Source organism: Acanthaster planci, linkage group LG07 (genome assembly GCF_054643075.1).
Source record: "Acanthaster planci isolate LZ-2023a linkage group LG07, COTS_SCS, whole genome shotgun sequence".
Lineage (NCBI taxonomy): Eukaryota > Metazoa > Echinodermata > Asteroidea > Valvatida > Acanthasteridae > Acanthaster > Acanthaster planci.
The window spans coordinates 11,805,880-11,831,659 of NC_141783.1; the positions used below are offsets into that span (position 1 = coordinate 11,805,880).

Here is a 25,780-nt window from a genome sequence, read left to right on the forward strand (position 1 = left end):
TTTTGCCCAACAAAGCATCTGACTTTTATTTGCTTTCCGGTAATCCAACACTTAGCGCAGTCACCGTGCAACAGTAACACATCACACATCAAGCAATCCAATACCATCCGCGAAGATTCACAAGTATAATTCAATCAGAGACCCATACACTCATTTAACAGTTAGATTTACACATACCGTAAACCTAAAATCTAGAAAGCTTTGGTTTTTTTGCAACTGTGAAAAAAAAATTACAATTTGGATTTTTCAACATGACAAATTTTTGCAAAACACTCTCGGATGCAAGAGGTATGACGGTCTCACACACTTGTGCATTGCCACAAATTTCACAAATACAAAAATTGCAATATATCAGATAAGAATGATCCTGTACTCCGAGAACATATTCCATTTTAAAGGCTGGGAGGCCTATCGTGTAATGCGTTTATTTAATAACAGCACAGGATAAATTTTTTTTAAATTTTTTTAAACAATGGAATGGATCTGCTGATAGAGAACTACAACTACCGGTACTCATCACATGATTACAGCAAAAAGGATTGAAATGGCAACTGTTAGGGGGCTACTTCATGATCAGCAGGTGTGGGACCAATGTCAAAAGATCAACTGAGCACAGAATGCAGATTACCAGCAATAGTTTCAGTCACTGGTTCCGGGGGGGGGGTTGCGTAGAACATAAATCTGCTATTAATTTTGCCAACCTGTACTTTTCTGCTCTAGAGTGCCTTGGCTGGTTCCCTGCTGTATCAATAATTGAGACAGGTAGCTGATATTGTTATGAAAATAGAATATTATGTAATGCTTAGGATGCCCCCATCTATTGTTAGGTGCAGTGCACACAAATATTAAACATAATTAAAGTTGTGGAACAGTGGACTCGCAGATCAATATGCAAAATAATACACAAGAAAAACAATTTTTCAATTGTAATGCACATTTGGGGTCTGCAAAGGAAAGCTTTTCTGAAGGCCAACTTTTCCGAAATATTGACAAAACTACCACAAAATCAATGAAACAGGTTCCGAAAATTTCAGCTGATTTATAGACATTTCAGAAATGGAAAAATTCCTTCCATTTTTAACATGACTGTGGTGGCTACTGGACCTAAAATATCTCTTGAAAGTCGGTATCATTTGATCTGCGAATAGTGACTCCATTCCATGGGGTCCAGGTAATAGACCGATCCAGTACGCCCCAACCACAGTGCCCATGGGTACTTAGCATGTGCTCTTCTCTAAAGCAACACGGCATGTTCCAGCAGCGCGCATCACACGCGCATGCACGCCTGTGCATGTCGACTGTGATTGGTCAGAAAACAATGGGATGGGGCTTAATGGATCGATCTATATACATAAGCCTAGCAGGAATCAATCTAGCAATCTTGTCCACCACAATCTTAAATACGAGCCGATGCGAGACACACTGATCCCAGACTCGAGTTTGAGTGAGACCTAGCCCCACACCGGGGCCAGTCAACTGGACTACCTATTCAACTGGACTACCTCCATTTGCATTACGGAGGTAGTCCAGTTGACCGACCTGACATGGATCTCAGTGAGGCCTAAAAGTTAGACCTGAATCACAACTTGTTTTACTTCGAAGAGGCTGCCAGGTTTCCAACAACCAGGCTGACTTGAGCCTGAACAGGATCAGGATGGAAATACAAGCAAACAGCAGAATTACAAAGAATACATTATTGGAGTGTAATAATTGCCTTGTACAATTATGATGCACATACAGGTACATTTATGTATCTACTACCTGAGTGGGAAGTTCAACTGGTAAATACTTTCTTTAAAATATTTCACATTTGATTTTAAGTCAAATCATCCACAGGTGTTGTTTCCACTATCAGAAAAAAAGGTCTTATTTTCCTCTGTAGAACCCTAGGAACTAAATTTGTACTTTCTAACAGTTTTTCAGATATGACAAAATATCACAATAAAAATAAATTTGGTGATGAATTAAGGTAATTATAGTAATGCCCACGGAATTACACATTTTACTAATATAGATATTCTCAATAACTTGATCATCTAACAAAATGCCCAATCCATAACCGAGTTCCCGCCGTGTCAAACATTTCCAAGTCTTTCTTATTATAAACTAATTTACATACGTTCTCATCTTCTTAAAACACACATGAGACTGTTCAGGGTGTTGATAACAAAAAAAAATTATAAATGGGTCCACAATGCCGTGGACAGCTTCATGGACACTAGCACTTAGCAAATTTGTGTTGTTGGCAAAAAAAATCAGCTGAGGCGCTGAAATTTACTTAGCAGAAACTGTTTCAATGGCTAAAATGCTGTGCAAAAGAATTGTACTTTCGACTGGTTTTCCGCTTAATCTTTACTGAGCACAAAAATCTACTGAGCAATGTTGGCTGCTATTGCAATCGATCCAGCCACGAGCCAATCCCTGGCAGCACCCACAGCCACTGCACAGCAGTTTTCACTGGCAATCATGTTTTTTTGTGTGTGAAACAACTTATTTCTGCACTCTTTGCACTCTGTGAAACTTCACCCCCACGACCGTCTAAGCACAGGACGATTTATGTATCTGCCGAGCATGTATAAGTGTTGCGCATGACAGAGCCCACCTGAAGGACAATCGAAGTGGGTAAATTTGGGTATTTTAAGTACAAAGAGTGTACCCATACCACAATGTGTCCTCTTAGCAGGTCTGCCATACTTCAGACAGGCTGCTAACTGAGGGCACTCTCCGTGCTGTGGACCCTACTGCATGGTATGCACTGTTTCCTGCTGACCTGACGCACACTTTTGGGAAACTTTAAAAGACTTTGTGTGTGACCTGGCACAGGGCAGCCTGCCTCAAGCTCACAGGCTCGGGCTCCACCGGGCTACTACTCTGGGCGTGCTTCCGCACATGGTCAACTATACCAAGAAGCACGGATAGATTACTGTTAGCGGAGGTTGGACAGGAAGGTTCCTGAATGAGTTTTTTCACCCATATGCAATTGGTCATGCGTAAAGATGCTTCCATATGACTTCAGATAACATCCTTGCCAAAAGATATCTGCCATGAAAAAATTGAATGACATGAAAAGGAGTTTTCTTTCCCCATAAATATAATTATACTTGTCTCTTTACTTATGAACAAATTCTCACAATTCCCTTGAGGGACACATATAACATTATTTCTTAAATAGTGCATAGAGATTCCAATAATAAATACTGTTAGACCTTCCCAATATTTATTTCAATATCTAACTACATACATGCATCCAGACCCCATTACAGCCTACACAATACAACTGCACATGTGTATAAAATTTATCTAATAGAGCAAAGAAAGTTTGACAGTTTCTCCTTTTTTCGTTACTGGTCACAAAGATTTTTCGATATATACAAATATCATGTCAAAATCTTCAAAAAAGGTTAATCGTCAACATCATACTAAACCTGGTATCTGAGTAATTCCACACAAAATCACTCAGGAAATCTGTAAGGACACAAAGACTTGTTTTCACGAATCCGTGAAACCAATTGGTGAAGTACACAGTGAACCCCCACTGAGAAATCGATTGTGTTGCTTTGTTTTTAAGCCACGGTGAAACTCACTGTCAAATCCACACTTGAACCCACTGTAAAAACCAATGTAAAACCCACCTTGAAATCAACAGTGAAATCCAGAGTAAAAAACACTGTGAATCCCTAGGATTCATAAAAGCGCCTTCCACTGGTTCCAAGCAAAAAGAGGAAGGCACTTCTATATTTAGCATCAAAACATTAGAGACAAGCACTACACTTTCAAAATCTAGTCCAAAGTCAAGCTAACATCGAGCCTACATGCATGAACGTGTACACTAACTGTGCTAAAATTCTAATTTTCCTTCTCTTTTCAACCCTTGCCAACATGACTGCAGCGCATGAAAAACTACTCCATGAAGTTTTGCCAATCACTCTCCACTCAAGAGGAGCAGGCTTCATTTTGCAGTAAAACAGACTACATAAAGAATACCAAATACACCAAACGAGAATACAATAATGCATAATATCATAGGAAGAATGACAGTCTCCTACCATTTCTCTCTTTAAGAGCACATCTCTCTAGGTGTTGTTTATCAATGACGCAAACGTTATATGCTGAGTAAATTCCAGGCCCGAACAAGTGGTCCAACTGGCGGTAAGAATCAACTTGAGGGTAAATACGCTGGGGGTAATCATTTGGTATGACAGCGATCCAGATGTACATATTTGCTCTGAGCACAGCAGGGAAAAAAAGTGCCTACGGGTGGGGTGCGGTTATCAGCGTGATAGTAGATACAAGAGGCTGGTGAGGGTGTATTCATTTGTCTTGTGAGAGATGTTTTGTGACTCGAGTATCGCTAGTGAGACAAATCTTGCAAGCGATGAGCATCCAGTGTACGACCAGGGCAGGATCTCGCGGATGCACTAACTGGGGAGCAGACAATCTGTGCAAGCCGAAGGCCGGTTTATACTTCAGGTGAGCGCAACAGCGGAGTGAAATGCACTCAAGTTGAAATGTATTCAACTTCTGCAATTCACAGCACACACTCACACATGATCTGACGTCGGGAAGTTGGGTTTGCATTCACGCTAGTGCCAACCATGACCCAGAAGAATTTTGCAAAACTTTGACACATTTCACAGCATTGACGTACGTGTGCATGTACCCAAAGGTTCAATTGGTATGTCAGTTTCAGCAATTTCTGCTTCAGAAGTTGTTGCGTCCTTTGCTGGGCTTACTGGCCCCATAATCAGCAGGAAACTGTGGACTCAATAGCATCCTGAGTTCGGGACGAGTAGCTGACCCAATGGAAAGTGAGTATCTGAGTCTTGTGAGCAACATTCAACACTACTCGTGATGAACATCCACAATACAGCAGAATCAAACACAGATGTACGATATGCTTCAGGTTTCAGAATAATGGGCACTCACTGAGCACCACAGCAAGGTTGTACAAAACGTTTATTGGGGGGTGACGTTAAAGTCTAGTCAAATGACGTTTAGAAGTAAAGAATTAACTTGCACGGGTTCATTGAGCTCTCTTGTACCACGGAGTGCAAGCTGGACATTTAAAGATTATTTGCCATAGCCCAGATTGAATAATTATTTCACAGCAATTATTTCACAGCAAGACTGAACTACAGAATGAAATTCGGTCTACAAACTGGCTATTTCAGCTTTTGAAACCAAAAAAAAAAAAAATGCCATGCTCAGGGCTCGAAATTGGGCGAATCATCACGGGAGCAAGTACTTGCTCCCTAGGCTGCTGAATGTGTCACTTTACAGGAGCAAGTAGCTCCCAATACAAGATTAGAGACATATGTTCGATAAAGGAAAGACCCTGGTCCTTGCTGTTGCTTTTGTTTAAATTCATGACACTGATAACCTACTGTACGGCTTAGACTTTGGCAGATATAAAGCCTTGATTGAGTTGTTATTTTTGTGAGTTGCATGTGACGTACAATTTAGTAGTGAGCAAAGATTGTATAGCCCCTTCGCGACACTAAGCAAAAAGTCGGGCACCGGGCCTTTCTAACGTGCACATGCATGCAGACGTAAAAGGGAACTAACTGCTGCAATGGAGCATTTTTGAAATGGGAGGATTAGGCTGAGACTATGGTTTTACTGGTTCCAGCTATTTTGGAGCATGACTGGAACCAGGGAAACTGAAGTCTAAGCACGAAGGGCCAGTTTCCATACAGTCGTGACACTGGCCGCGGGTATGCGTGTGTTCCTGTATCGGCGAGCATTGCATGCGAGACTGCGGCGTGCGCTCGGTGACATCGTAAACAAAATTTTACCGTGTTATGGTTCCGTACAAAGCTGATCCGAAGTGAAGTAAAAAAGTTCAGGTATTTTTCATGACAAAAGTAGAAACAAACGGTAAATATGCTCAGGTACATGGAATCAAACGGGCATAAGTACCGGTACTTGCGCCCGTCATTATGATTTACGGGCGCATTTCTGAGGCCAGCAGGTGCATTTTAGCTACCTGCGCCCGTTAATTTCGAGCCCTGATGCTGGTATTTACTAGTAGCATGAATGAACGGTAGCATGAATGAAAAACAGCTGCGGTATTCTGCATTTAAAAAGTTGTTACCTACTCTCAAGCTGTGATACCTCCAGTTATTCCTGTACAGTGGTAAGCAAGTACAGTACAGGCTATGTGTGCAGTACCTGGGTCACTGCACACTTTGTTCTGTGTTAGTTGGAATAATAATACGCGCCTTATCGGACAAAATTTCGCCCTGAACTGGACCATACTCAATTTCTTCGCCGTCCACGGTGATAATGCCGTCTTCGGTGCGGGGAACTAGGCGGAACGCTTTGACAAAGATCGACTGAGTAAACGGCAGAGTCAGATGCTTCCCTGTTTGTATGGCATCCACAAACTGCACCATGTTCCGGCGGGTCTGGGGGAAATGCAAATACTGCACGCTGATGATGCCCTCATCAAACTTCCGGCCCGGCCAGGCTTCGACATCCTCGGCAATGTGGGAGATGTAGTTGAACAGAATGCCGACGAAATCTCCCTCTATGGTGGTCCATCCGGCAGGGAGTGGGTCTCTAACGTTTGGTGGAAGGAGCGACGATTGAAGAGACGACTCTATACTTCCACTACAACCTGAAAGGTTTGCTGGGGGTATGTCACTGTTGCTTTGTGGTGGGGCCAATTCAGCCGCCTTGCCACTGCCGGGTAACTCGCCATCTTCGGTGATAAACTCCTCGGAGAAGGCCAGCCCATTCTCAGCTTCTGCCTCGGTCAGATTGGCATGCAGGGACCTGAATCTGGGCAGGGGCTGTCTGGGCATGTCTAACCCTGCCGGGGTCGTATCCATCGTGCTGCGGGGACGAGGCAAGCCTCGCCTTGTCTTATTCTTTGGAGGCCGCTGCTTGAGATGCTCATACTGCTCTTGGTTGTCCACGGGGAGGAAGGACAGGATCCCGCGGTAGCGCCGCAGGTTGAGGACACGGATGATGGTGCCGATGGTGAAGCGGGGCTTGCCCATCCAGCGGAGGCGTTCACTCTCGATGTCAATGTCAGCGATGATTCCCCAGGTCAGGGCCAGGAAGGAATGGATGTGATGGCTCTTTGTGTTGATGGAGACCAGGTCCATGGGACGGTGGCCTCCCTTGCAGACCACAAAAGCAGCGTGTAGGGCAGGGAGCTTCACAGTTTGTTCTCTGCATTTCATGGAAGACACAGAAGCGGATAAGATGATCAACGGATTTGCAGCCTCAATCTTGGACCAAAACTGTGAGGTCACCATTTTTTTGGAGTGACCAAATTGCGCCAAATGAACAGGCTCCGGGGAAGTGCTGGCATTAAACAGATAACAGTATCCAATTGTAAGATCACCCCAGATTATCAGAAGTCACTCATGCCTGCACTAATGCACCTACTCTGAACACCACTTACTCCTCAACCTTGTTTTTTCGAATTTGATTGTCCTTTTGATCCCCCCAAAACCACTTGCAAAGCTCTGTGAAGTGCTAAGGCCAATTGACTCGGGATCAATATCAAGGAGCTCATCAGCAGGCATTAAATGCTTGACAGTTGTTTCTGATTAGCAAAGAATACTGTATAGTACATGGTATTGGGGTGGGAACAAGCTCTTGCTCAGAAAGTACATGTATATTCCAGGCTTGGCCCATTTCTGCATGAAGGAACTAACTCCTCAACCAATGAGACACAATGAAACCAGGAGAAGTGCAGGTTGCACCTGCCCATGGGAAAGACTGAATTTGGTTTAGCTCATACCAGACTTTAAGGGGTGCAGGTGGCCAAGTGATTAAGGTTTGCGACTCCTGCCAAGCGGGTCAGAGGGTCGACTCCAGCTGCTGACCATAAGTTGTGGTCTTGGACAAACTACTCAACCCTTGCTTGCCTTTCTCCACCCAGGAGTATAAACGGGTGCCGGCATCAGCTGGGGAACAACCTGCTACCGACTAGCATCCCAAGGGGGGAGAGGGATATAAATATACTCAGTCTTTTCATGCCAAGGAAACGGGAGGTAAGTACTGGGCATGGTTGAGCCACAAAGCTCGGACCAGACTTGTGTGTTGCTTACCCGACTTTGGACATGACTGCAGCATAGAGGGCATTGCCAGAACCAGCTGGTATGATGCCGATGGGGACTTTGAGGACAGAGGATGGGTCTTGGTGGTTCATCATGCCATTCAGCACCTGTACACAATCACAAAGCCGAGGTTATAATGTACAGCATACATGTATTTGTCATCCCCCCCCCCACATTCCTGCCGATTCCCGAGGAAGTGGTGGCAAAGTGAGACTTGGCCAAGGGTTTCGGTCGGGGGACCTTGGCTCCATCTAGGCATGTAACCTTGGTGAGGGACACGAGGGGGTGCAAACAACTTTTGAAGGGGCAACTTACAGGAACTCAACTCTGACCTGAATGGGGTGTATTGTTTTTATTCATTTCAAGATTTCATCTGTTACATTTGCCAGGAGGAACGTGTCCCTGTGTGTTAACTTCCTAGGATATCCATCTAGCCTACATGTAAGAGCTTGGTACATTGCAACAGATTGCAACAGATTAGGCAGCTTCGTAAAATATTTTCAGAAATGTATTACACAAATTATGAGATGTTTCACGCACTTTAAGTGGCCTGATTGGAGATAAAGCTCACAGCACAAAGGAAATAAAGCAGCTTAAAAGATGTAACAACAATGTGGGTGAGTTTTACCCCACCAGCAAGAAAGTGCAAGCAGTCTACCTCATAAACCAGACCATCTCCAGCCACCACGATGATTCCTTGCCACTCATCAGGATCCAAAGATGCTGCCATCTCCCTTGCTTGGAACTGCTTCTCTGTGACACCGAGACAGAGGAAGTACCATCACAGAGTTAGTATAAGCTGGGGTTTTGGAGTACAATGTACAGGCACAGGTGCTCCAAAGTCTATGATAGTATCATTTTGAGAATAATGGACGAGCTACATCTCTGATCACACCTTCCAATCACAAGTGCATTCTGCTCCCATTGGCTGAACGGAAGGCTACACTGGCATACATGTACATACATGTACACACCCACACTGTAGGGCAGTGCCTAATATCCAAATATCTGAATATTTGATCAATTATCGAATATTTGAATATTATTTTCCTAATTGAATAATTGAATGTAAATTTCATGAAAGGAACGGGGATTTTCCTTTGTTTTAAATGAGAAAAATTGCACTATGGAGGCTTGTTTCAAGACGATTCAAATGAAAAACGATTCGAAATATAAATTATTCTTTACACAATTTAAAAGGAATAGAAATTTTCAACAGGGCAAGGAGTATTTTCGTCTCTCAATATTGCTAAATCATGGCTGGAGATACTCCTAGACATGAAAAGATATTATAGTGATCATATTGTACAACTGTGTGCATTACTACAATTGATTTGTACATGGTTTGTTCCTCAATAATCTACCGCTCAGTACAACCAAATATTCAGATATTCGATCGAATTAAAGGTCGAACATTCGACTAGTGAATTATTCCAATTGACTCAGCCCTACCACACTGTACATACATGCATCCCTATCAGGTGTACCGGTACATGTATAAAGACAAGACAGGATGGATAGTCATTCACCGCGTTCAGGGGACAAGTTCTTTTTGGGGGGAAATTGGAATCGGGTTGCGGGGACATTTCTGAGTCACGATCTGTGCATTTTTAAAATTCAGGCAACAAATGTTGGAGAGTACTAATACTACATGCACACAGAGTTAAGACGATGAAGAAAGATGGTACCCGGTATTGACGATGCACGGTACTGACTGTGTCATTTGATTACGGAAACTTGAACTATGGAGTCTGCCTGATTTTTTATTTGCAGTTCCAGGGACCCTGGGCCTGAATAAGACAGTAATGGCCATATCATGTACAAGAATCAGGTCAAGTGCAGCAACCTTTGTACTTTGATGATAATGCCGGTGGTACGGTATCGACACACGTGCAAATACACAGATCAATGCGTATACATGTACAGACTACGGAGTAGGTTACATGTATATGCGCATGTACATTCATGCTAAAATTACCGGTAATGTTTTAAAGTTTTACAACCGACAGTACCCTGTACATGTACATGTACCTGTGTAGTGTACAGTACCAATGTCACAAAACCAAATGGCCACATCTGACATGGAGCACAGCAAGAGATCGAAAGTGTTGCTTTTTGTACATGTACGTAAACATGAAATAGTAGCAGCAATACGCAGACATGCACCGTGCTGCACCTGTCAGGGTTAGGGTTCAGTGTCTACAAGGAGTGGATTCATTTGCTACTCCCTTGCATGTACCTGTATATAAAAGAAAAATATTGATACTGTGCACGTGTACAAGTTTTAGTACATTCATTTACATGTACAGTGTACATGTATCTTACTAAGTTTACATGTTTGTCCAAATGTGCACTGTACAATGTGCTGGTGCCAGCATGTGTTCAAATGCCAATACCTGTAGCCATACTGTCCTCCCGGTACCCCAGGAATTCTATCCAGAAGGGCAGAAGGGGGCGTTGTGGGAGAACAACCTGCAATGCACTGTACAGAGGGGTATGCAAATTAGACCCTGTGCAGGGTCCCAGATTTTCCAAGAATCCCAAGGTTTTGGACTACTCGTATTTTTGTGGGATTGAGAAAGGAACGTTCATCACCGGCGGTACATTTTGGACTCGGTGCCCCTTGAAGTCAAACCATAAATGGACAAAGAATGCGCTCCTGGACGGGGTTGTTGCACTGTGGCCGATTTGAGGATTGAGGAAGTTTCCCACCAAAAAAGGTCAACATTTTGCAATCCTTCAACTATTGCGGCTACATGTATTGAACAGTACATGTACATGTATATCCAAGACTGTCAGGGTGACATGTAATATGAGAAACCAGAATTTCAAACTGAAAGCCTTCAAATGTCTGACAGTTCTTATGTACACCGTATGACTATTAATTGATGTACATGTACTACGGAATACAAATGTAGATCCTTGTACTGTTAACTTCACAAATGGACCAGTTACATGCTGGCCTATCCCTTTACAATGTTTCTTAAGTTGGTGTACTGGTACATGAACTGTTCAAAAAAGTATAATGCATTACACTCTACATGTTTTATTTGTCTTTTGTGGTACTGTAATTTTACCCCCAAAATGGGAAGTTTTCTATCCCATACACGTATGCTTGCATGTAATACATTTTCAAATAACCAGTGCGTTCTGGTACATGATTGAAGTACATGTACATGTACAAGCATTAAGCACATGTGCTATGTACATGAATATTGTATCTAGTGTATAGCATGCATAAATCCACTGCTGAGATGCATGCATTTACTGTGCAGAAGCTTCGACAGGCATGAAAACCATTTACACCTCCTCGGATGACTTGGAACGGAGCACACACTATATGATTTTATGCACGTGGAATACAGGGAAGCATTTTTGTGCCCGCATGTACCGGTGCATGTATGGATCAGGGGTGGAAGGGCAGGGTTAACGGAGATGCAGGGCCAGGATGCTGTCTAGAGAACACCGGGCAGCGCCGCATTACACTGTGCAGGAGAGCTGCCTTATGACTCCTGATTACAAATGGAACGATTTGACACTTCAATACCGGTAGACCCTCCGGTTTTGGTGGGTGACGGGCTACTGGGAGTAAATTATTCATGTTGAGACAGGGGGTTAAGGATGCAGCAGGAAGATTAAAGGAAGATTGTGGGATCAAGGATGAAATCAAAATGCCTCAACATTCTTCTTTTCCTCATCTTGCCCAGTATTCCCTCAAGTGGTGCTCCCATCTTAATTCTTCTCTCCTCATTCCCGTTCTCTCATCTTAATTCTTCTCTCCTCATTCCCGTTCTCCCATCTTAATTCTTCTCTCCTCATTCCTGTTCTCTCATCTTAATTCTTCTCTCCTCATTCCCGTTCTCTCATCTTAATTCTTCTCTCCTCATTCCTGTTCTCTCATCTTAATTCTTCTCTCCTCATTCCCGTTCTCTCATCTTAATTCTTCTCTCCTCATTCCCGTTCTCTCATCTTAATTCTTCTCTCCTCATTCCCGTTCTCTCATCTTAATTCTTCTCTCCTCATTCCCGTTCTCCCATCTTAATTCTTCTCTCCTCATTCCCATTCTCTCATCTTAATTCTTCTCTCCTCATTCCCGTTCTCCCATCTTAATTCTTCTCTCCTCATTCCCGGTGTAATCCTCTTCCACCCAGTCTCCCTCTCGGCGATATTTGCTCACTACCAACTGCCCCAGGATCTCCAGCTTTAGTATTTCTTTTTTTTCCTCTCTCATAAAGATTCTTCTCTGTTTCACACATCTCCTTGGCCACCACCACTCTGCTCTAAGCTATTTTTCCATTTTTTTCTCCTCGGTACTGTTTCCTGCGCTTATAGCAGGATTTTTTACCATATGGCTCATTAAATGTGATGTGCATTTGAATGTTTCTTTATTTGGATGTTATAGATGCCATTATTATTATTACCATCATGATACCCCCCCCCTCAGTAAATGAACTTGTCTCCGCCTTTCCTTGTTGTCTTTAATCCTCATCCCTTTCCTCTGTCTCCATTGTTCTGTGTTATCCATTCTCAGGACTTATCACACATAAATCAGGTGTCAGTCTTTCCTGTTATTTCTGTGTGCACAATGCCCGCATTTACCTCCAAAAGGGAAAGCGGTGGTTTTTCCAGCAGAATGTACAATGTCTGAAAAGGTCTCTTGCGAAATCGAGCCGCACAAAGGAAACCTGTCTTACCAGTGGCATGGGGAAGGAGCCCAGATGAACGGTTATTTCACCAGCATGAGCGAGCATTCACTACTTCACCGTTTGTATGTGGGGTGCAGCTCCTTGTGGTGATTTTTTTAACTTATCGGATGAAGTTTTCTACTCGTAGCTTGGGGGACTTTCCAGAAGATTGGCAAACAAACCGGTCCCACGTGATCAGTCCACTATTATTTGCGTGACTTTGAGCATGCACTCTTTAGCTCAAGCATGACACAAACAACAGTGGCCTGGTCACGTAGGACAGGTGTGTTTTCTGTCCCAAAGTTTTCCATTCAAATGCATTTCCTTAAACTTCATGTTCAGAATCAGGCAGCGTCAAACATATGGTCCCTGCACACATGCACACACACATGTATGTATGTGGGATCTTGTGGTACCAGTATGTAATTGTAACTGCCACCAGCTACATACATACAGGTACATTTTGTACTGTACTTTGGAAAACAGCGACTGGGTTCAGCCCGCATCAGCTCTTTGGTTTTTGTACGAGCTTCTTGTCAGATGTTGCTCAGTTGTGTTTTTCCCTCCAGTAATTTGTTTCCAAGACAGACACCACAAAGTTCTGTACATGTATCAAGCACATACATCAGTCCTGACCCGAAGGTGTGTACACAAGTGTGCCGTTGTGATGATGTCATCACATGATTTTTTTTTATTTATTCATTTTTCTCATAGTGATCACTGTTTTAAATCTATTTCTTGAACAAAAGGTATTTTCAAAACTCGTCTTGAGTAACATTTGATAATTTATGAAGACGTACATGTTCATGCACATGTAAATGTTTTCGGAAAATTTCATCAAAATGCAGTTTTGTTATCATAAAAGACAACATTCGACGGGACATGCGGTGGGTGCGGAAGGTGTGGCTTGGGTGACTTTTTTCAGCTCGTTTTGCACACTTGCGCACATGTAAACAGAGGTGAGTTGTTTTCTGTAATGAAATTCGCATTTCAAATGTTACCGTAATTATGGTGCAGTACATGCACATGTTAAACAACAAACAAGACCGTTATGTGTACGTGGCATAAACACTCCCTCCTGTGTCCTCAAATTATGAAAAAAGTCATCAGATATGCTAAATTATTAGTTACTGTATGCTGCATACACAACGTTAAGACATACATGTACCGATACATGTACACTGAACAGGTAGGGCTTGAATGCAGGGAGGTCAAGGACATATGCAGAGATGCCGCCATTGAGGATGAGGAATCCATAGGGCCTCCCCCAAAGCCCAAACTTTATCGCACTGTATTTGGTATGAACGCATACAGTACAGCCTGTACATCGCGTCACGCACACACTTGGTTGGTATAGCAAATACATGTATGCTCCCTTAGACTCTACCGAAATGCACTGTAACGTACTGTACATGTACAAAACCAACACAGATATTCATGTAATTTTTTTATCATCACAGTTTGTTTTAAAATCTGGAAGGGTTTAAAAGGCGGCTGTAAGGCCGTTAAGTTGACCTCCAATCTGGACGCCTTCTGGCCAAATTGGCAGGGTTGGCATCTCTGCACATGTCCATGTACCGTACATGTAGCAAGAAAATACTATCCCCCTTTCCATTTTTCAACATCAATCAAAGACCTTCTGCACTTTATTCTACACCCATGCTTGCTGAGGGTACAGCAGGATGCAGAGTACTTAGGAACCTCACAGATGGGGGAGGCTTGTTTCCCATGTTTGGTGTTCCCGGTAGGTTCAAACCCAACCACACTCTCCTCTAACGGGTAATGCTCTTCAAAAATAAAACTTCAAATTCTTCGTTCCCCTCCCCCAAAGAAGATCAGGTAATGGGAACATTTAAACTTTTTTCCACTCTTAACCTTTGGCATGCAATCCATTTACAGTACAATGCACTCATGTGTAGTATTCATTGTTTGCAAGTGGTGCCATAAAAACACAATGCAGTCAGAAACTTCATACAATGATACATGTAAACAGACTCTCTTAGTTCAAGATTTTATCACACACACTCAAAAATGCTTCAAAAACGTTTTAACCAACGAGTCCTTGTTGGTTTGTACAAAAAATGTACAAATGATGAATTTTTGAGAGAGAAAAAAAAGGGGTTGATTTTCACAACGGGTGGGGAGCATCTGCTTACTTGTGACAACCACCTTGTAGTCAAACTCGGCATTCTTGAAAACTGGCTCAACCTGCTTGCTGAATATCTGCACTCCCTTGCGGCGTCCGCTGGCCGGGTTGACAAGCACCAGCAGCTTCCTGGCCGGGGGCAGACAGGCAGGTGAAATATCTGCAGACAGAAGCAAAAGAGGGATTAGGTGTGAGAAAAATGTGCCTACAAATGTACATATGTATGTACAGTACATATCTGGGCCTCATGCACATGTACTAGTATGCCTGTATTTCCCCTGGGGTGCACTAGTGACCTCATTGCCAATCCATAGGCTTTAGATTCTTCTGGTACATGCAGGCAATAACCCTCTTCCCCAACAAAAAAAAAGAACGGGAGAAAAGGGAATCGGGTTGGCGTAGTGGTTCTTTCCACGCTTTCCGATCCAGGTTCGAATCCCTGCTCCATCTACATGTGGATTGGGTTTTCAGTCCCTACCACATTCAATGGGTTTTACCCAGACTATTCCTCTGGGGTTTTCCTCCCAGCCTCCCACCTCTAAAACTGTAACTGCTTTTCATTGTCTCCTCTCCACAGGCTTCTTCAGGCTTGAAAGCTACAGTGCCTATGGTGCCGTTTGCGCCAAAATGGCAGCATGGGCTAGTATACTCCCCAGGGAGCTGAGATGGTTTCAGGAATGTTCAGATGACGTGAGCCCGATGTGCAGCCTGGGATAACAATAACACAGCACATTGAGACATTCCGTAATATGCACTGTATAAGAACTGATTATTATTAATGTACATGTAACATATCCAGCTCAAGAAACTTAAACAAAACAGCGACAGCAAAGTGAACGATTAATCATTGTCAACTTCATCAATGCTTGTCAACTTATTAACTTCGTAGCTGTTTTACTTGCAGCAAATATAAGGATTGTGTTTTGTTAATTGGCACAAAACAAGTGCACACATAAAGCTGCATTTTCGAGCTGCATCTGTTTGAGGTAAGACAGGCTGAATGCATATATGCAGTTTCAGCAAGTACCGGTACATATTCATGTATAATAGCACATCAGTGTGGGGCACTGGCAACCTCTCCCACCCCCATCCCCTTCAGCTGGTTAAATGGGCTCAGAAATGATACCGGGGTACATGGAACAAAACACTAGTATAAGTTCTTCAATCTACGGTCACAAATGCTTTGGAAATCATCATTGAAAGCTCCTGGATACCCTTACAAGAATTGCCTGTGTCAAGTCTTACGCATGTACATGTACACTCATCAAACCACTTCCCTTTATTTCACAGCCTCTCTCCCCCCCTTCCTTTCTGAAGAAAAAATAAGACTGCTTTGGGCAAGTTTGCAAACTACAGAGACTACAAAATGAAATATACCCATACATGTACAGTGTACGTGTACATACATGTACATGTACAAATGTATTGTACCCCACACACTGGAACATGTACATGTACAATGTATGGGCTTAAAGCACATGTACGATGTACATGTACCAGTGTGTGTGTCCCAATTGTTAGAGCATAATTGGGGCCAAAATATAAAAAGCCTAGTGCTACAATAATGCAATGTACACTCCATCTGATTAGGTACAACAAAACCACAAACCCAAACGAGATTCAATCTGTAGACCTGTGCAGGAAAAACATGGACATGTATTACAGGTACGCGTGATTCGAGCCAGCTGATTATGTACCACCTGCGCAATATGTAGCGATACGATATCACGCCACCCGATCATCTTTAGTTCGTCTTAACGCGTGATGCTGCAAAACCAACAATATGGAAACTGAATGGACATCATCACAGGCACTCAGTTTCTGTTTTGATAATACAGCTGAATAAAACTCCAGTGACTTTCATTTCTAAATTTCCTCTTGACTTGAGCACAGGGAAGTTGTACTTTATGATGTGCATGTGGCAGATGAATTTCTCCCCCATTTACTGTACTTCTGACATTGCATTGTGTACTCAGAATTGCTGTTTTTCACGATGAAATTCAAATTTCATCAAGCTTCTGTAACAAGTGAGTCCTACATGTTCATGTACCATATACATGTGTGTACATGTACATGTGTTCTTATTCCTCCATGATGCACATGTATGGGATCTCGCCGAGCTCATTTTTATAAATCACTTCCAAATAGGGTCTGCTCTTTTTGTGTCATGGTTACGTTTTTCCTACATGTACATGTAGCCTGCTAAAACTATGGTTGGCCGCCAGAAAAAAATTAAAACAATAACTCACAAAGTATAAAAATCCCATGCAGCTACCAGTAACAAAACACCAGGTAAAATGTCATTCATGTACCTGAAAATACAACCCTCTTTACAATCCATGAGACAAATGCACACTATGCATGAAGTCGAGGTAACATTTTAAAAAGCCACCAAAGGGGGATTTTCTTGCAAACTTTGGCCACCCATAATGGTACAAATTGTAGGCAAATTGAGAGTGGTCTTTACATGTACATGTACCCATACATGTACAATGTACATGTATGTACATGTACATGTACCTGCAAATACATGCACTTATTACTGCACCACACATTAAACATTGTACATGTACTTTGTCCACACTGGTACACGTACATGTATGTACACTGTACTGTATATGTACCGTATAATGCACCTCTGTGCTAATGTCTCCACAGATTTCTGGAATATCAAAACTGCAGAAAAAGAGGGAAAAATGATCAACACAGGATCCAAAAAAAAGCAGTCAGTATCAATCTCCCATACTGTTCCACTGGCATTTCATATTATTTCTCACCAAACATTCAACCTGTCAGTGTTGTATTGTAGTTGGGCCAACCATTTCTGGGTCTCGAGTCAGAATCCAAGTCTGAAAAATCCCTTTCTGAAAATATGAGTTTGAGTCGTTCAATCTATGTTCTTCTACACAAAATGGCACAAATAATGAATGGATATGTGCTGGATACATGTACACATGTGCATGTACATGTACAATGCAGATATTTATAGTTTAGTAATATTGTGACATGTATGAACAAAAACAGGGCTGATTTTTTCTCAGTGTTTACACCAGTGTCACATACTGGTACCCTGGTACACGTACATGTACATGCATCAATTATTCTGAATATAGCATTTAACCCCACTTCATAATATCCAAATGCCTTACAACATAGAGAAAATATTTTTCAAAAATAAAAAAGTCATGGGTTTTATGGGAAAGAATTCTGAAGGTTGGCAACAATATACGGGTACCTCCTGTTTATGATTGTTATGTTGAAAGGGTAGCGGAGACAGCACACTTGTCATATTTGGGGTGGACTCATGCCAGATGGGGGCTGAGTCCTCCAGTCTTTTGGCCAAGTCCAAGTCCAAAACAACCAAGTCTACATGTGTAAGTCCATCAAAAATGGACTAGAGTGTGGACTTGAGCTGAAGGACTCTCCAATTATTTGAATGTTCTGACATTTGATCGATGATTGAATATCTAAATACATTCATTTTCAAAATTGAATATTTAAAGTACAAATTGATGAAATAAACACATGGCAAACTTTGATTGCAGTATTTGAGCAGCGACAGCCATTACAGTGATGAGTAATAACTCATTTATCCATGGAGTATTCCTCCATGATGTCCACGTACTGTAGATGTACTGTAGCAGTATCCAGTATTCAATACACCATCCTTTATCTACTCAGTGCACATATACCTACTGTGTGAAGTGAGCACTTCCTTGGACTTGTACCCAGCGGTAATTATTCATTAACTCACAGAAAACCTCAAAGCCATGACTTCCTCTGTCCACGTAAGAGTTCCTCGCGAATATTACTCATATCATGTGGTACATGTACATGTATATACTTCGTTTTAAAACTACATGTGCACTTCCTTGTTTTACTTGTTTTGGTTGTTAAAACGGGCATTATGTAACAGACCAGTAATCTCAAGTGTCAATACAGTCTCCTACTGAGTACCAAACTCTTTCCACAGGCCTAACTGAAAACAGATTTCCGAAACAAAAAGCTTGGAAGACTCTAATTCAGTTGCACCAGGGTGTGAGGCATTGCAAATTCTGCTTGTACAAAGTGAAAATCCAAATTTACCCAATACTTTAGGCATACATAATTATTAGGAATAATCCCACTGCTTCCAACGCAAACCTACAAGAGGTCCCTTTTTTATTTACAGTATGAAAGAAAAGTAATTAGTACCCCAATCCTTGCATCATTAAGAGCAAACTTGTTTAAAACTTCTAATGCCTTGTCTTTTTTTTTTATCAAAACAACAAAAAAACAGAAACGGAAAACACAAACCAATAACAACAATACCCAGGCAGACAGGAAGCAGGTTCCTCGGATGTTCCTGGCTCTGCCGGTATGCTTGGATTAATACATGTGTGGCGGAATGGCAGAAATGGCGGGGGGGGAGGCCGTCTCAGACGTGTGTCAGGACTCAATCAAAAGGAAAAAAAGGAGGGTATCCCGTCTCTCAAGCCGACCCGTTACCGACACCTCCGACGATAGTGCTGCACCAAGCAGAAAATTTATAGGCCCTAAACCTTCGGAGTTCCACCTCGCTGGTTTAGTATTTGGAGATCCAAGACAAGGATTCGCTGTCAAAATATATGACCCAGTGAAGCGATAAATCAAGCAATTAAGAGCGTAAGATTTTTCTTAAAGACAGACTATCCACTCAAGGAATTCACAATGCAGGCCAGTTTCAGAACAACTCAACAATATTAATTTAATTCAAGTCCGACAAGGCAAGGATGAAATGAGAATAAGTTTTATACAAAGTTAATTTGTATACTATACAGTTAATAAATGCCCACGAATCCAGCTGATTGCGAGAGCTCTAATAGCTCTAATAAGTCCTCAGAAACATAGGTCAAAGAATCATGAATCAACGTAATTACGCCCCACTTTGATTGTGCCAAGTGCAGTGATGTCATTTTTCATTAATATTCATGAGCACTGTCTACCAATGGAGCAGACGGTCTGTCCCAAAACTTCGGAAAATAATTATCTACAAAAATACCTGCCCATCAAAACTCAATCTAAAGACTTCATTTAGGAGAGATAAAATAAACAGAAGTTTTTACTCCTAAAGGTGCCAATTCTACAGTCTAAATATGAAAATAATCGAATAAAAACTTTGGACGCATGGTGAGTAAAGTCAGTGAAACGGAGGCAGCCATTTTGAATCTTCCTAACTCTATTTTTAGTACATACATGTAACAACACATGGCAGTGCACAAAACAGCTGATCATGGCGGTTGAAATAAAACCAACATGTTTTAAGCAGGTTACACTCCAAAAAGTCAACCAATTCCCCAGACTGCTGGTAAAACATAAGGTAAGCTTATGGAAGATAATTAGGAAAAATTCTGGAAGGTAATTCTGTTAAGAAAAGAAATAATCTGCATCACAAGAAAACAACTGGGGGCATTTTCGCTACACATGTAATTTATCCCTAACCCACTGGGGCCTTTTTGTTGGGGCACAACCTCAGTCCTCCAAACTCCTCTAGTGGCCCTAGTCCGAAAATTGCATTCATCCTCAGTCCTCCAAAATCCTCCAATCTTTGCACTTAGCTTCAAAACATGAGGTACATGTACCCAGCTCCACAATCCTTCAAAATCCGCCGGCAATTCCTACCATTGCATTGAGGCATGGCAAATGGCTTTCTTTAGCAGTGCAGTTGATTTCAAACAAAAGTTGGGCTAAATTTATGCGTCACTAAGCATAAACAACACAAGGTCTAACCCACTACCTTCACAATGGCATCCTTCGCAATCAGCCATACACTTTCCCCATTCTTCCTCAATCCTCCAAAATCCTCCAAAATTGCCTGAAGGATTTTGGAGGATTGTGAAGGGTTAGGGTTTAACAACTGAAAAATTGTGGGAAAAGCAGTTCACAAATTGTGCGTAAAAGGTGCTGCAGCGCTTCCAGCCAGTGCTGGGAAAACAGCACAAGCCACAAATAACCCACAGGCCAGCACACATGCCATGAGGTCACCATGTGCATTAGACACTTAGGCGCTACATGTATGTATGAATCATCACCACAAATCCTCTCTGCCAGACTTGTTCAGTGTAAAGTGTATATGTACCTACACATCAGTAATGCAAGGGAGGAAAGTGGCCCACAATTGAGGACTTATGAACTATAAATCACTTTTCTGAGGCAAGACGTTGGTTAGACCCAACATGTGCTCACAAACCCTGGCTGCCAGTGTGCTACCCACACAGTTTTGTCATAAATTGCGACAAATTTCTGTGACAAAAATGGGTAATGATCACACTTGTACATGTATGCAGCATTTTACATGACCTCACTGCAAGCCTCTGTATGGATTGAACAATGTAGCAGGTTCTTGTGCTAAAATTTAGAACACACATTCCAACAAAGGAAGGAAGACACATTCTGAGGTGTGGTACAGTACATCCACGTGCATTGATTTTCCAAGGACACGACTGCTTTGGAATATTAAAGGAGAAAAGGTGTCATCATTAGTATTACCATAACCACCACTGATTGGTATTCACCGACAAAGGCCTCCCTCAAAAAGTCGTGGAGCTCTGGATGGCTTGAACTGCCTATTGTATGGCATGGATGCTTTATGGTTTCTTAGAAAAGATGTACACACTCAGGTTTTGGTAGTACATAAATTTAAAATGGTTTTGTACAACTACGACAGTATAACTTATGGTGAAGACCTTATCCCACTTGAAGGGAAGGATACGTGCATGTACATGTACATGTGTACATGTATGTAGGTAAAAGTTAGAAGGTGGGGGGGGTATGGCAAACATTGAAGATTATCTACTGTAACTTCTAAGATCTGTGCATCCCACATTTTTGTGCTGAAGGAAGTATGGTCATGTCGGCAGATACGTGTACTTGGAACTTGGAATAGTCTGCTACTTCAGACTTTCTTCTGCAGATTAAAATACACAATGTACATGTACCGTCAGATAACAGACTAATTAAAAGTTCCATGGCTGTTGCCAGCATCAGCTGACCATGGGTGAACCAACTTTCTGACATTTCGTTCACCCACAAACCCTGGAAATTTCACAATCCGACCCCTGCTGACCTCGAGATACCATTTTGTCAGGGACGACACTTGAACTATATGTACATGTACATTAAATTCGTAAAGGAGAGCATCCTTTTATGCAGAAAGAATTCTTACATTTTCTACCCATAGTAGGGTACATGTACACACTTCTGGACTGGGTACATGTAAAATGTAGATACCAGCAGAAAAAGGAAATGTGGTGTTTGAAGTTGAAAAAAAAAGGACCACGCTCCTGCTACCCTAGCTGCTATTCTGTCGTGCACCATTTGCCAAATTTTGTATTTTTTTCTTCTGCTCAACTACCTGTACTGTTCTTCCCTACCGTAGGGGATGAGTTCTCTGCAGCACTGCTCCCAGTAATGTCACTCACAGAGTTCCAAACATGCACTTTACAGTACGGTACACTCTTCATATCCTGTTGAATCCTTGGTCAATATTAAAAGAAATCAGAAACCCAACAATATTTTGGTAACTGGAGAGGCCAGACAATGGACTTGCACTCTAGAGTCCAGGAAGACAGATTGAACCCAACCCCAAGATTACCTCACGACACGCATTGTACACGTGTACAGATTTCCATTGTTGTAGACATGGGTAGCTGTGATTAGGCAATACATCGACAGGTACTCAATATTTTTGTAGTGCTCTTACATGTACATGTAAATGACTGAGCTGACCCTTTTTTTGTGGGGGGTGTTGAAATTTCAAGCTTTTGTTTAGCAACAACGTTGTTCCACGGGGTAAGTCTGAGCAAGTCTGTTTAATCACAGTTGGGAAGGTGAGTTCATGTGGCCCAAATGTGCAAGTGTTTTGTTAAAAGAAAAGGTTCATTCTCCATTTTTCCATGGTTAGGGAGAGACTAAATGTTTTTGTAATGCCCAAATGCTATTTAATCAGTGTTCAGGTTGTTTTTAACCAACACTACATGTAAATTAGAATTATAAATGTGCAGCATACATGCAAATGTACATGTACATGTAAAGCTTACCACTTCAAGGCCTTGATCTCTGAAGACACCGCTTTAACTCGTAAACCAACCTACAAACATGCAGGTACACATACATACTGCCTCTCAAATCAGTTCCACGTGTACAAATGTAATGGAAATAACCGATGAGGGGGGGATCGCTGGCAATCGACAGTACAGAGTTAAAAGTATAAAGACCAAATCACTGCTCTTTTCCTACCAGTATCCACTGGAACTTCTGCTAACTTTCATTTGAAACTCAAGCTCTTTTGTTCTCTTTTAAACTTCTTGATTGCAATGAACATACATGTAACTGTGCTTGGGGCACCCCCCCCACCTTACATGTACCCTGCCATGCTTTTTTGCATATATTATGTACATGTATGTGTAAACTACGTACACGAGCGTGGTGGAATATCTCTGGGGCTCCTTCAGAGTGATGGTGTTCCATTGGAAAGTCCCATTTTGTTGGCAACCACACATGTACATGTACATTGCACAAGGACAAATAACAGCCAAACACAATGCTTTTTGGGGGGGTAGGAATACAGTTTGAGCTTACAAAAGACATGTACGTTTGTGTTTTTGTGCTTATTGTGTGCAGTGACCTGGGCTCGCTACAGAGGATTTCGTTTTACTGTATCACAGGATTCTAGATTGTGTTCTAGTTCTGGTTCATGCGCTCAGGTGATTATGGTGGAGCATATGTGGGAATAAAAATCACCAGATGATACACTGTGCGAAGTTTCCAGCAGATAAGATGTGGGTGTGATTTGCGCAGAGCAACTGAGGACACATATCATTGATTTAGAAAAGGAGCTTGCAACTTGTTTCGCTATGCACACGTAGTTGTCACGCTAAAAAACATGCACTAATACTCCCAGATGTTACGTGTATCGAGAGCCTATGTGTACATGTACATCATGTATGATTTTCTCAGCAAAAACTACCACAGGGATAAACATGCGATAAAATTAAAAGCTACAATATCAAACCTCAATCTATCAACTCCATGCAGTTTTTCAAACCTAATCTCTAACCAGCAGATTGTATTGTCTGAAAATGTACCGAATATTACGACACTTCTGAGCTTTCAAAATCTGACGTACAGACACATCCCCACTTAATACATGACAGATGGTAATAACGAGAAACCTGACTCCAGAGAACAGCAGAGTGCAAGGCAAATGTACACATGTGAAGTACAATGTAATGTGTACATTGTACATTAATATAGTATACACTGTACATTATTAGTGTACATGTACACGTACTTGTGTAATGATATTTGACACAATATGAACATGTACATGTATGCCTGTCAGAAGCTTTCCACGCTGCAGATTGCTAACATGAAAGGGAAGAACCCAATGCACCGTACATTCACTTTTTCCCACTGAAAACCCACCAAACATCATAAGCGTATGAACACCACGCATTGTATTGCTTGTAATTATCATAAGAGTATTAATTATCTTCCAGTATAGATTTTCCGGTATTTGTCAGCATTATATTGCAAGTCTGCTTCCCTGCACAGTATGATCCGTGTAGTCGTAGGAAATAGAGATTGCTTATGTGGCTCAACTTTTCCCCTCCTTCCTCCATGCTTGAATGCAATATTAGGAAGATGTACATGTACATGTTATATTCATGTACATACATGTGTCATGTACTGTACAGTCTATACCAAACTACTGTTTGTACATGTACATGTAGGCCTACATGTATCACATTATTAACAGAACAAGTTAGCATCAAGTCCCACTGCAGCAAAGACACACAAAAACAGGTATAAAATTTAAAAAACCAATAAATACATCAATTGATGGTAAGAGTTATACGGACAACACTAAGTTAAAATGTTACAACAGCCATCAGAAAGTGATACCAAATGTTGCAGAAATTAGTGAGGAAAAGATCAGCATGATGCTAAATCACTGCACATGCCAGAGCTCACCCTACAATCAGTGACAATGTGAATGCAAGTCATCTCATCACTCAGCATGGGCTTCCAATCCAAGTTAGAAAGTTTTCTACAACCTACATCATACATGTACAAACATTGGAGTGAATTGGCAAGTTTTTGCAGTTTTTGCTGGAAGCCTTACCTTTTCTTCGTTTGCGACAGTGACTCCTCTTAAATTGAGCACAATGGCCAGCCTTCATTTTTGAGCAATTTCAAAGTTTTTGCTGAAAGCCTTACCTTCTTCGTTTGCGACAGTGACTCCTCTTAAAATGAGCATAATGGCCAGCCTCCATTTTTGAGCAATTTCAAAATTCTGTTCGTGACTATCGGATTTGTTCACCCGGAAAATGATGTCCCGTTTCTTCCGGAAACCACCACTGGCAGCCGGTTTATTGTAAGGGTAAGAATGCAGGCATAGAAAAGCGGCAGCCGTGTCCTTCGAGGAGTTTCTGGTTGTCAGACTGGTCAGGGAAAGCCTGCTGGCCGTAGTGGATTCACTGTAATTCCTTCCACGACCACACTTGCAGCCGACGACATCAGCCAGGTACACCGTGTCTACCTTGCGACCGTTTGTGTTCCCATTTGTCGCAGCATGCTGCACCACCACCCGATCGCTCCATAGAGTCACATGCACGGCCGTGTTTTTGCCCGGGAATAGAGTAAAGTCGTCTTGGAGCAAATGCTGCTCTTCCCTGAGACAATTCATGTCTTCAGTGGTCATGTTTTCTGTCCTATGCCTATAGAGTCCGCCGTCCCCTTCTGTCCTCTCTGCAAGCATTTACTCGACCCGTAGAGGTCACGACACGAGTCACCACCGCCACACTCCGACACTGTTCACGGGTACGGGTAGTATAGTACCGTGCCGGGTATAC

At 42.1% G+C, this 25,780-nt stretch overlaps 1 protein-coding gene across 1 annotated transcript; it reads right to left on the reverse strand.

The window, feature by feature from the left end:
- On the reverse strand, positions 1-25,780 carry LOC110981818 (sphingosine kinase 1-like). Its single transcript, XM_022239761.2, has 5 exons — positions 25,146-25,780; positions 14,917-15,066; positions 8,734-8,828; positions 8,067-8,182; positions 1-7,179 (listed from the first exon to the last, which is right to left on the reverse strand). The coding sequence occupies exons 1-5, from the start codon at positions 25,684-25,686 to the stop codon at positions 6,177-6,179; spliced, it is 1,905 nt and encodes a 634-aa protein (XP_022095453.2). The 5' UTR covers positions 25,687-25,780; the 3' UTR covers positions 1-6,176.

Bases quoted from the DNA above. Each gene is read 5' to 3' on its own strand.
- LOC110981818 (XM_022239761.2), bottom strand. From the start codon at position 25,686: ATGCTTGCAGAGAGGACAGAAGGGGACGGCGGACTCTATAGGCATAGG. The intron at 8,829-14,916 runs GTAAGCAGATGC...TCGGTGTCACAG, and splicing joins CTACAAGGTGGTTGTCACAA to AGAAGCAGTTCCAAGCAAGG. The intron at 7,180-8,066 runs GTAAGCAACACA...CATGAAATGCAG, and splicing joins GCAGTCATGTCCAAAGTCGG to AGAACAAACTGTGAAGCTCC.